At 38.9% G+C, this 13,347-nt stretch overlaps 2 protein-coding genes across 2 annotated transcripts; one reads left to right on the top strand and one right to left on the bottom strand.

The window, feature by feature from the left end:
• Positions 1–776: 776 nt before the first annotated feature.
• Positions 777–1,286, top strand: LOC131605654 (uncharacterized). The gene has a single exon (XM_058877987.1). The coding sequence runs from the start codon at positions 777–779 to the stop codon at positions 1,284–1,286; it is 510 nt and encodes a 169-aa protein (XP_058733970.1).
• Positions 1,287–4,584: 3,298 nt separating this feature from the next.
• Positions 4,585–9,525, bottom strand: LOC131605653 (uncharacterized). The gene is made up of 4 exons (XM_058877985.1): positions 8,341–9,525; positions 7,705–8,002; positions 4,767–4,843; positions 4,585–4,680 (listed from the first exon to the last, which is right to left on the bottom strand). The coding sequence occupies exons 1-4, from the start codon at positions 9,523–9,525 to the stop codon at positions 4,585–4,587; spliced, it is 1,656 nt and encodes a 551-aa protein (XP_058733968.1).
• Between the last annotated feature and the right edge of the window lie 3,822 nt (positions 9,526–13,347).

Raw genomic sequence — 13,347 nt, 5'->3', positions numbered from 1 at the left:
TATTGTATATGTAAGATGTATTTTGTCACTAAATTGATTTTTTTTTATAAAAAAAAAAAAACAGATAATTTTAAGACTAATGTGACAATCTAGTTTACTATTGTGTTATTTCTAAATATTAGAATTTACAAAAGTATTATTTTAAATATTAATATTTAATATTTCCTTTATGATAATTATCTCATTATAATATTTTTATTTCTTTTATTTTTTATGATAGAACTACTAAGTATGTCAAATCTTACAAAATTGGATTTTGGGGCTCTTGATATTTCGGGAAAGAACTATTTGACATGGGCCCTAGACGCCCAAATTCATTTAAGCGCAGAAGGTCACGGTGACACTATTAAAGAAGGAAATAAATCATCTGATCAACAAAAGGCAAAAGCCATGATATTCCTTCGTCGTCACCTTCACGAGGATCTTAAAAATGAGTATCTTACCGTAACTGACCCACATGTCTTGTGGAAAAATTTGAAAGATAGATATGATCATCAAAAAACGGTTATCCTACCAAAAGCTCGATATGAATGGATGCATTTACGTTTGCAGGATTTTAAAAGTGTAAGTGATTATAATTCTGCAATGTTTAGAATAACTTCTAAGTTATTATTATGTGGAGAAAAAGTAACTGATGAAGATATGCTAGAAAAAAATTTTCCACTTTTCATGCATCCAATGTGCTCCTGCAGCAGCAGTAACGAGAAAAGGCGTTTATTAAATATTCTGACCTAATATCTTGTCTTCTTGTGGCCGAGCAAAATAATGAACTATTGATGAAAAATCACGAGGCCCGTCCCACTGGTACAACTCCATTCCCAGAAGTGAATGTGGCAAGGCACGACCACTATAGGAAAAATCGTGGTCGCGGTCGTGCATACGCACGTGGACGTGGTCGTGGTCGTGGTCGTAATTATGCTCATGGTCTTGGTTTTGATCGTGGTCGTAATGGGAATCATAAAAACACATATTTCCACCCGAAGTGGAAAAATGTTGAAAAGAATGAAAAAGAGGGTCAGTGTAGCAAAACAAATGAAAATATTTGCTATCGTTGTGGAGGAAAAGGTCATTGGAGTCGCACTTGTCGTACTCCAAAACACCTTGTTGATCTTTATCAAAAATCACTGAAAAATAAAAAGGAAAAGATCGAGACTCACTTTGCTAATGAAGATGATGATCCAGATTATGGTAATATGGATGTTACCCATTTAGATATTGGTGACTTCTTTGCTGATCCAGATGGAAAAATTGATCACCTTATTGGAGATGGAAGCGTCAAGAAATAAAATTTGTGGAAATTTTCTTTTTATGTTTTATGGATGTTTTGAATTTTATTTTCTAATAATAATAAAGTGTGTTTTCTACTTGTTTGTTTACATAATTTACTATTTAAATAATTTGTGTTTTTAATGTGCGCTTATAACTTATTGTTAAAAAAAATTATTATTGTTCTTAGAATGAATATGGACGCTAGCTCCAGTAATGAAGATATGTGCCTTGCTGACAGTACAACAACCCACACAATTCTCAAGCATAAAAGATATTTCTCTAACTTAGTGAATCGAAAAACTGATGTCAGTACTATTTCTGGCACCTCAAAAATAATTGAAGGCTCTGGAAGAGCCCATATGTTGTTACGTGGTGGAACAATATTGCACATTGATAATGCATTATATTCTCCCAAGTCCCATAGAAATTTATTAAGTTTCAAAAATATCCGCCTAAATGGATACCATATTGAAACAGGAGATGATGGAGGGATTGAACATCTGTGTATTACAAAACACAATTCAGACACAAAATGTGTAATGGAAAAGCTATCGGCTTTATCCTCTGGCTTGTACTACACTTATATTAGTACAACTGAAGCACATGCAACTGTAAACCAGAAGTTTACAAATAATGATAAATTTCTAATTTGGCATGACCGGTTGGGCCATCCCGGTTATATAATGATGCGAAAAATAATTGAAAATTCATGCGGTCATCAATTAATGAATAGGGAAATTATTCAATCGAATAAGTTCTCATGCAGCTCTTGCTCACAGGGGAAGTTGATAATTCGGCCATCACCAACAAAAATTGGAAATGAATCTATCAGTTTTTTAGAGCGTATACATGGTGATATTTGTGGGCCAATACACCCATCATGTGGACCATTTAGATATTTTATGGTTTTAATTGATGCATCAACTAGATGGTCACATGTTTGTTTGTTGTCAACTCGTAACCAGGCGTTTGTGAGATTGCTAGCTCAACTGATTCGAATAAGAGCTCATTTCCCCGATTATCCTGTCAAGAAAATTCGTCTTGATAATGCTGCAGAATTTTCATCTCAAGCATTTAATGAGTATTGTATGTCTATTGGGATTGACATTGAACACCCAGTAGCACATGTTCATACACAAAATGGACTTGCAGAATCATTTATTAAACGAATAAAATTAATTGCAAGATCACTTATTATGAGATGCAAGCTCCCAGTTTCTGCTTGGGGACATGCAATTTTGCATGCTGCAACATTAATTCACATCAGGCCAACGAGTTACCACACCTCTTCCCCTTTACAATTAGTTTTTGGTAAAGAACCTAATATTTCCCATCTAAGAATTTTTGGATGTGCAGTGTATGTTCCAATTTCTCTACCACATCGCAATAAGATGGGTCCTCAAAGGAGGATGGGAATATATGTTGGATATGAATCTCCGTCTATTATAAAGTACCTTGAACCAACAACAGGAGATTTATTCACTGCTCGTTTTGCTGATTGTCATTTTGATGAATCAAATTTTCCAGCATTAGGGGGAGAGAATAAGAAGCTGGAAAAAGATATCAGTTGGAATGAATTATCATTATCTCATCTTGATCCTCGAACAAAACAATGTGAACTAGAAGTTCAAAAGATAATTCACCTGCAAAACTTAGCAAATCAATTGCCAAATGCGTTCACTGATCCAAAAGGTGTGACTAAATCATATATACCAGCTGCAAATGCTCCAATAAAAATTGATATCCCTGTTGGACAATCTAATGAGTCTCAACCACGCCTGAAGCGTGGTAGACCAATCGGTTCCAAAGATAAAAATCATCGAACAAGAAAGGGAGCTAAGAATAAAGATGGCCCAAGTGAGGATATAGGAAATCTAAAAGAATCGTCAGACATAATAGACATTTCATCTCTAGAAGAGATTGATCAGGTACCTGAAACTCGTGAAAATAAAGAGATCTCGATAAATTATGTCCAAAATGGAATACAATGGAACCGAAACGAAGTCGACATTGATGATGTTTTTGCATACAATATAGCGCTGAATGAGATAAATGGCAAAGAGGATAAGGAACCAACGTCTATCAAAATTTGTAGACAAAGTGAGGAGTGGCCAAAATGGAAGGATGCAATTGAAGCAGAATTAAACTCACTCTACAAAAGACAAGTTTTTGGACCTGTAGTCCGAACACCTGAAGGTGTGAAGCCAGTTGGATATAGATGGGTTTTCGTACGAAAACAAAATGAAAAAGGTGAAATTGTGAGATACAAAGCTCGACTTGTCGCTCAAGGATTTTCCCAAAGACCTGTAATTGATTTTGATGAAACATATTCACCTGTAATGGATGCAAGCACTTTTCGATATCTAATAAGCCTAGTAGCACATGAAGGGCTTAATTTGCACATGATGGATGTTGTAACAGCTTATCTGTATGGTTCACTTGATAGTGAAATTTACATGAAACTCCCTGAAGGGTTCAATGTACCAGATGCACACAACTCCGAATCTCGAGAACGCTACTCCATAAGATTGAAAAAGTCTCTTTATGGGCTGAAACAGTCTGGACGAATGTGGTATAATCGCCTCAGTGAATATTTGCTTAGAGAAGGATATACAAATAACTCCATTTGTCCTTGTATTTTTATAAAAAGATCAGGAAAGGAATTCGCAATAATAGCTGTCTATGTGGATGACATAAATATTATTGGAACTCCTGAAGAGCTCCCAAAAGCTATGAGTTGTTTAAAGAAAGAGTTTGAGATGAAGGACCTAGGAAAGACAAAATTATGTCTAGGTTTGCAAATTGAACATTTGGACAAAGGAATATTTGTACATCAAGAAGGCTATATAGAAAAAGTGTTAAAACGCTTCTATATGGACAAAAGTCATCCGTTGTCTACTCCAATGGTTGTTAGATCATTAGATGTGGAGAAAGATCCTTTCAGACCTCGAGAAAAGGATGAAGAATTGCTTGGTCCTGAAGTACCATATCTCAGTGCAATTGGAGCACTAATGTACCTTGCTAATTATACACGTCCTGATATATCATTTGCTGTAAATCTATTAGCAAGATACAGTTTTTCACCTACACGAAGACATTGGAACGGAGTCAAACATATACTTCGTTACCTTAGAGGTACAATAGACATGGGTTTGTTTTATAAAAAAGTATCCCAATTCGAATTAACAGGTTATGCAGATGCAGGTTACTTGTCAGATCCTCATAATGGTAGATCACAAACTGGTTATTTGTTTACATGTGGAGGTACATCTATTTCATGGAGATCGGTGAAACAAACCATAGCAGCAACATCATCTAATCATGCAGAACTTTTAGCATTACATGAGGCAAGTCGAGAATGCGTTTGGTTGAGATCCTTAATTCAGTACGTCCAGAATACTTGTGGTTTATCTTTTGAAAAATTAAATACAACGATCATATATGAAGATAATACCGCATGCATCGCTCAATTGAAAGATGGTTACATTAAAGGAGACCGGACAAAACACATTTCCCCAAAGTTCTTCTTTACTCATGATCTCCAAAAGAATGGTGATATAAGCATCCAACAAATCTGTTCATGTGATAACCTTGCAGACCTTTTCACAAAGTCACTCCCAGGCAGAATTTTTAATCAACTAGTACACAAGATTGATCTTCATCGAAGAAATGACTGTTCAACTGAGGGGGAGAAATGAAAGGATATTGTACTCTTTTTCCTTCACTAGATTTTTTTCCCACTGGGTTTTTTCTAGTAAGGTTTTAACGAGGCATATCCTCAATGGACATCCAAGGGGGAGTGTTATAAACATTTATACTAGTGGATGTCCATCCCTCTTCTTATTCTTCATCTTCCTATTCCACTTTAATGTACTTAATTTTCTACATCCCTTGGGTCCTATAAATAAGAATCATGTTACAATGTAAAGTTCACCCTTGAGAAGAATACAATACAATATTGCTTGTTCTCTTCTCTTCCTATCTTTTGATCTCTATATAGTTTTAGTTGGTTTTATAATAATATTCATTCAATTATCTGATCCAACTAATTTTTTAAATTCTTTGATAGGGTTTGACGGGATGTTGTGGGTCGATTCAATCCATATATATACACCCTTATTCTAAGGCATGTTTATTTTATTATCTTAATTTTAGTTGCACAAAAAAGACTGTTTAACACACTTCATACACGTTTAAAAATTAATAATATATTTAATACATATATTTTATATCTAACCATCAACAAATTAATATTTGCGCATCAATAAAAGATCTAAAAAAAATTAATAATAGAGATTTAAGGTAAGTGCACTATCAATGTAAATTATTACGCCATTTGATAAGATTATAATATTGAACCGTACCATATTAATATTTTAAAATTAAAAATGTGATTTGTCTAGATACACGTGTATTTGAGAGTTTTTTTTTCTTTTAATAATATTAATAAAAATTATACTTTTATTTCCAACAAATAAATGACATATTTTTAAATTATATAGTAAGTAATTCGTAAATAAATTTAGATTTAAAAAAAAATAAATGAATTTTATAACTAAGAAAAGGAGTAGCGTTAGCGTATAACTGAAAAAATATTTAACATATGCATCCGTGAAAAAAAAATCCAAATAACCATGTTTAATAATTTATTTACACCAAAAACCATCTTTTCGGAAAAATTACCGGTATGACCAGGTTTCAGAGGTGGTCTCCACATAGGAGCCACCTCAGGTGGCGCCAACCCCCAAATTGTCACAACATATGCGCCACCCAGGGTGGCATCAATGTTGTTTTTTTTGTTTCTAGCCACCTAGGGTGGCGCCTTCTCACATTTTCTTTTTTTTTTTTTGTTTTTTTTTTTGTTTTTTTTTTCTTGTTTATATACTAATTTTTTTTTTAATTTTTTTTTATTTATTAATAAAATGGTTTTTAACATAAATAAATAAGTTCAGTGAATCAGCTAAGTCGAGCGTCCACGGAAAAGAGTAGTTCATTGATTAATTAAAAGGTACATAGAAATAACCAACAGAAGAGATAAAGTAAAACATCTAAGAAATCACCACGGTTAAAACAATGTCATTAGGTCCATGCATCATTTGAATGGCATCAAGATCGTATTCCACCTTATGCCAGAAACTTATCGTTGCTCCAGTCACAGGTTCGGCCCTTGTTTTAAGCCTCTTGATGCTTCTTATCTGTTCGCCGGCCTCGTACTCCCCCTCTAAAAATCTCAGGAGAGTCCTCTTGAGTTGCTCGACGGAAGAGATATTCCAAAACATTACCGGCATGGGAGGTTTGACGGCGGAGAATATGACATGTCCGTTCCTTCTACGATACTCCGGCTCAGGTTCGGCACGCCATGTTGATCTCCGGGGCGGCAACTCTGTTGTCCGGTGACATCCATCTGGCCTAGTGGTTGTCCGGCGAGGCATGGTTGTGTTTGTGTGATTGTTTGGTATTTGGAGTTTGTGTATCTGTGTGTAAACTCAACCATAGGAACCCCTAATTTATAATAGTAGTGGGTAGAAAAAATTAATGATGTTGCGTACTGTTTACAAGCACGCCTAACATGTATGATAAATGCAGACACACTGATCAATGACTGACTTGATGGGACTAGACGAAAGCATGCGTATTTGACTGACTGTCCAAAATAAAGAGTGGCAGTATGGGCCATGAAGACAATTTCACTACGAGACAAAGACATAACTAGTTGATTTAATAAAGGATAATACAAATACATAACAAATACAAATACGAATACCAATACAAATACAAATACAAATACAAATACAAATACAAATACAAATACAAATACTAATACAAATACAAATACATTGTCAATAAAAATACAGATGACATACAACTAATTGTTGGTGGAATTTGATCCACGGTTAGGACAGGTATTTTTATTGTGCCCGACTTCACGACATATGCTACACTTTCGTACCATTTTCTCATGATCCATCTCGGTTGTGATCCGGGTGCTGTTCGGGCGACCTCTTTTCTTTCTCCGCATGTTATCATTATGCCAAACCACGTCCCCTTCATACGTAGGCCAATAATCCTCCTTTGCCATCACTTGAAATGAGTTGTTGTACACCCCGAGCAAGGTATCTGCCTTGTAAATGGGAGATAAAAGTGCTAACGGATCTTGATGCGCATACGAACATGCTGCAATTACATGAGAGCATGGCATCCGAAAGGCTTGAAACTTTCCACAATCGCACCACCCTTCATCTATAAGAACCCTGTATTGTTGTCTCGGAAGGCCCTCGTTATGGTCAATTGTTTCCTTAACACTGAAGGTCCGGTTGAATCGATCGAAAGATGTCACAATGTGGCTGTTGGCTTTGGCAGATTGTTCTTTCATGAATTTGACGCATGTTTCGCTCCATAATTGTCCGGATTCTATAACTGCATTCCAACGCTCACATCTTTTTGCGAAAAGAGAAGCCATCCTATAGTATGTTGCTTCCACCAAGGCAGTAATCGGAAGGTGTCTGATGCCCTTAAACACCCCGTTCATAGACTCCACAAGATTCGTAGTCATGTGCCCCCATCGCTTCCCGTTGTCGTATGATCTGGTCCATTTCTCTCTAGCAAGACTGTCAACCCATCTGCCTGCATCTGGATTTGCCGCTACAATTTCTTGGCGATAATATTGGAACGTCGGTTGAGTCAACGCATATCCGGCATTGACAAGAGTCTTCCGAAGAGCCCTGTCCTTTATCTCCCGCATGAAATTTTGTGCAATGTGTCGAATACAGTAAACATGCGTTGATGTAGGGTTTTGCCACCCGTTTGCTGGATTGTTGTACGCACTCTCGATGGCAGCATGTCTGTCTGAAATCAAGCAAAGTCCAGGTTGGGGGCAACGTGTGTCCGAAGATTTCTGAGAAAGAAACCCCAACCTCCAGCAGTTTCTCCTTCCACAAGAGCGAAAGCAACAGGAAAGATGTTACTATTTCCGTCTTGAGCCACAGCCATCAACATGGTGCCTTTATATTTTCCGTACAACCAAGTTCCATCTATTTGAAGAATTGGTTTGCAATATGAAAATCCTTGTACACATGGGCGGAAAGCCCAGAAGAGCCTGTGGAATATCACATTTCCTTGAAGTGATGTTCCGTCTGGAGATTGCGCCGGAAGGGTCTCTAAAATAGTAACAGTTCCAGGAGCATAAATTTGAAGCGCATATAAGAAATGTGGGAGTCGTTTATACGAATCCTCCCAATTTCCATACACAACTTCGATCGCCTTGGTCTTCGCCAGCCACGCCTTTCTATAAGACGGAGTGTAGTTGTACGTTGCAACGATATGAGAGATTATCGTTTTCACCTTTAACGATGGATCTTTTTCAACTAGAGGCAAGATTTCTTGACAAATGATGTCATAACTGAGCTTACGGTGATCTTGTGAAACATTTGTGTTAACACATGTGTGATCTTGGGAAATATATCCTATAACCCATGAGTCACTTCTCTTCCTGTATGATGCATGCAACCTGAATCCACAATCAGTGTTTCTACAGTAAATTTTGTACCTTTCGACATTGGCGCGATCAACTCTAAAATCAACATTGTTTGCCATATGAAATCTTTTTATGGCCATGATACATGCCTCCTTAGAACGAAATCTGTCTCCTACTTTTAACCGTTGATCTGTTTGGGTGTATGGATCATAGAAAATATCAGTCGATGGTTCGTCATCCCCATCAAAATTCAGGTTCCTCATGTGCACTGGAGGCATATGCACTTGATCTCGTGGTACAACAACTTCCGGTTCATCTTCACTTTCCTCGTTTACCAGGTTATCAACTTCTATTTCCGGTGCTTCTTCTTCTTCATCTACAACGTCGACCTCTGCTTGCTCGTCTCCAAGTGCATCAATGACTTGTGACTCAACCATTTGTGTGGTTTGAACTTCTGGTAGAGTAACATACAGTTCTATGCATTCGTAACCAGAATACTCATGATTGGCAAACATATTCTGCATGTCTTCATCGTCTTTGATCTCAACTTGGATAAACTTGACCGGGTTGTCTCCACGAAGAAATCGATATTGGTAAAAAATCTGGGATACACCACCCATTGCAAGCTTCGTCTCTAATCTCCCTTTGAAGTAACTGAAATTTGCTTTTCTGCTTAAACAAAATCGTTTAACCTCAGTGTTTCTAAACAGAAAACCAACTTCTTCGTTGTCATAAGTCTCGCCAAAAACATGAGCGTTGATAATGTATTGTGGAGGGGCCATTGTTGAGTGGGTAGAGAGTTTTATTTCAAATATGTAATCAGATGTGTAATGTGTTGTGTTAGTTTACACGTTATAGGTTTCCTTTATGTAGACGAACATTGAGTGATGACAATTATGAAGGCGAATACTATACAATCACATGCGTACTGAGTTGATTTGATGAATAAATGACACTGCTGCACACCAGACTGTTTCACAATTGATTTGAGGTGTGCATGACACTGCTGAACTGTTGCACAGTCGACTTGACCAGACACAACCATACTGTACAATCACATGCGAATAAAGTTGACGGAAAATGAATGCCTGAGTTGATTTGAGGTGTGCTTGACACTGGTGAACTACAGTCGACTTGACCAGACACAACCATACTGAACAGTGTACACTGTACAATCACATGCGAAGACTGTATGCTAATTATTTTCGGTGACACAGAAAACCCTAACCAAACCCTAACCCTAAATTTTAAAAAAAAAACATAGAAAACCCTAACCAAACCCTAACCCTAAATTTTCAAAAAAAAAAATAACAGTAGCATGTAGGCGCCACCTGGGGTGGCGCATTAGACCAACTTTTTACAGCATGGCGCCACCTGGGATGGCGCATTAGTGTACTTTCTTTTTTTTTTTGTTTTTTTTTTGCCCTAATTTTGTCTAGTGGTCCCCACTGCCAAAACCCTAATCTGATCCGCCAGCATGTGATCTACCTGCATCGAAATACTGTATGCATGCATGCCTAGACAATTCAGCACCGAACACGGGATGCAGGCCTAGTCTATTCTGCCACAAGACAATTAATGCATGCATGCTTAGAAAAAGTCAGCACAAAACACGGGAATGCATGGTCATTTCAACACAGAATGCATGTGAACCCATCTTTATCACTTTGATATCTGTATCACATGCATGCTCACCACTTGGCCCTCATGCACTTAACATCAGCAACCACCAACCCTCTATAAATACTCTCATAGACTTGCTTTCTTTTCACCAACATATATTCTTCTTCTTCAAAAAAACACTTTGCATTTTCAAATCCGCAGAAAACTTAAAGAGTTCTTGAAAATGGCTCAACAACAACTTCTTACCATGGGTGAAACACACAGAGGAACTAGAGCGAATTTGGCGACCTATGTAAGTTTATAGTTATTTCTAAACATCCATGCGTATATGATATCCAGTTTAATCGATTTATTTGTGGTTCTTAGGCTGTTGATCGATTCCGTACACGTTCTCACGCTTATGTTGAACCCGACGAGAGGATTATTCCGAATCTCCAAGCATGTGGCTTCGGACATATCATAAAAGTTAACAACAACACCATAGACAGAAAATTCATCCTTGCCTTACAAGAGCGATGGAGGCCTGAAACCCACACGTTTCATCTTCCAATAGGTGAGTGTACTATTACTCTAGAGGATGTTTATATGTTACTTGGTCTGCCCATTGATGGCAAGGCTGTTAATGGATCTGTTCAACATGCTAATTCAATGTGTGAGAGAGTGTTGGGAAGAGATCTAGTTGTGCCTACTCAAGGTTCAAGAGGCCAGGGTATCAGTCTGGCCTCCCTTAGAGATTATTATGATGAACTCGTCTTGATGGACAACTCTACCGAGGAGCATGTTTGGTTAATGACTAAGGTCTATATAATGTTGATGTTTGGTAAACTTTTATTCCCGGAGTCGACAGGTAACACTGTCAACTTTTTCTATTTAAGTAAATTTGACAGTATTAGCAAGATTAGGAAATATAGTTGGGGGTCCGCCGTTTTGGCGATGTTATACCAGTCTCTTTGTAAGAACGCGGTTGCCGAGAAGTGCACCTTCTATGGATGTGCGTTCCTCCTACAAGTATGGGGTTGGTGGAGAATGCCGACGCTGTCCCCTGTAGGCAGGAACAACTACACGTTCCCTTATGCAACAAGGTACGTCTTTTTCTCTTTTTCAACGCTATTCCTTGAATGCTAACTATCTTTTTCATAAAAATCTGAAATAACATTTTTGCTCTTTTTTTTTTTAGGTTCTGTGGTCCTAAATTGGATTACAGTAAGAATCCGAGGGGGAGTGTTGTTTTATATCGGGACCTAATTGATCACCTCCGAGCTGAAGATGTATTATCCCTAAACTTTTATATGATCATATAGATGTATTACAATTCATCATGCTTTTTAATAATATGTTATTTTTTCTCCTACGCAGTTTAATTGGAGACCATACTTGTTGCTGGACCATGAGCCAAACGAGAGTGACCGGGAAGTTTGGACTGCAGTAGTACCGATAATAAGGTTCAACATCGTGGAGATGCACCAATCTGACCATGTGAGACTGCAGTTTGGCATGCATCAACCGATCCCGGATCCCCCCACTGATTTGGGTCGCTGGCATATTAAAAGAGTTAACAATCAATGGGACCACGCAGATTATCGTACATTCGCACCTGAATTTTGTGAGATGTGGAAACAGCGTCGCAACCGTCTGCTACAATTCCCTGTTGCCCAACTCCCCATGTTTCCAACCGCGGGATACCTTGCTTGGTATAGAACAGTCACAACCCCCGATATGTATGTGTCAGACCCCTACTACCTACACGACCCCCGCCAACAACAACACGCACAACAACCACCCCAACAATACGCACAACAACCACCCCAACAATACGCACAACAACCACCCCAACAACCACCCCAACAACGACAACAACGCCAACAACGCCGACAACGCCAAACATCCGAACAACCTAACCATGAGGAATTTCAAACAACACCAACAACGCCCTACCAAAGTCAACCCTTCCAACTAGGGGTGGCAAAACGGGCCGCCCGCCCCGCCCGCCGCCCGCCGCCCGCCCCGCCTTATGCCCGCCAAAAAACAAGCGGGGCGGGCATGCCCGCCAAGTAAAATGGGCATCAAAATCATGCCCGCCCCGCCAAGATGGCGGGTTGGCGGGCGGCGGGCTTACCCGCCTATTTTTATTTATATTTTTTTAATAGATTAATATGTTTTTTTTACCTTTTAATTAAACTTTTCACTTATTTTTTAAAACAATTTTTTATAAAAGTAATTTTTTAACAAATTTACTCTAAAAAATATTACATATATTTATAAATAAATGTATAAAATAAACCATCAAGAATTGCAATTACTAGAATTAACTAAAAAAAGAGTGAGTTTTGGAGGAGGAGCGGGTTTTGGCGAGCGGCGGGCTTTAGCGGGGCGGGTATGGCGGGCGGCGGGTTTTGGCGGGGCGGGCTTTGGCGAGCGGCGAGCGTAAAATCCCAACCCAACCCGCCAATTTTTGGCGGGTGCGCGGGCGGCCCGGCGGGTCCCGGCCCGTTTTGCCACCCCTACTTCCAACAACAATCATGGGGCTTCACCCAACAACTCCGTGACGCCGACCCCTCCACTAGGCTACCCGTCCAACAACAATCGTGGGGCTTCACCCAACAACACTATGATGTCGGCCCCTCCTCCTCCACTAGGCAACCCATCCAGCAACAATCATGGGCCTTCACCCAACAACACGGCGACGCCGGCCCCTCCAACTACAATAGGCAACCCAGCCCCGACATGGGTTCAGATGACGATTACGACCCAAACGAGCAAATGACCACTCAATCGTCACAGTACCAACAACATGGATACCCCACACCCCAATTTCCACAACACCAACAATATGGGTACACCACACCCCAGCAAACAATGCCATTTTTTCAAGGTCAATCAAGCGCTGGGTTTTACCGACCATGTGACGCAACTCCACCGCCAAGACAAATCTTTGAGGGCATGGGGACCCGACTATTTGACAGCAACATACAAGAATACAT

This window comes from Vicia villosa, linkage group LG5 (assembly GCF_029867415.1).
Source record: "Vicia villosa cultivar HV-30 ecotype Madison, WI linkage group LG5, Vvil1.0, whole genome shotgun sequence".
NCBI classification, from domain to species: domain Eukaryota; kingdom Viridiplantae; phylum Streptophyta; class Magnoliopsida; order Fabales; family Fabaceae; genus Vicia; species Vicia villosa.
This window is presented reverse-complemented; position numbering and strand designations above follow the sequence as displayed.

Coding starts and splice junctions, on each gene's coding strand:
- LOC131605654 (XM_058877987.1), top strand. CDS start 777: ATGAAAAATCACGAGGCCCGTCCCACTGGTACAACTCCATTCCCAGAA.
- LOC131605653 (XM_058877985.1), bottom strand. CDS start 9,525: ATGGCCCCTCCACAATACATTATCAACGCTCATGTTTTTGGCGAGACT. Junction 4,844..7,704: donor TTCTCTTTTCGCAAAAAGAT/GTGAGCGTTGGA, acceptor TCACATGAACAG/ATTTGTTGGATGCTTATATC. Junction 4,681..4,766: donor GGGGAAATGTGTTTTGTCCG/GTCTCCTTTAAT, acceptor ATTTTTCAAAAG/ATAAACCACAAGTATTCTGG.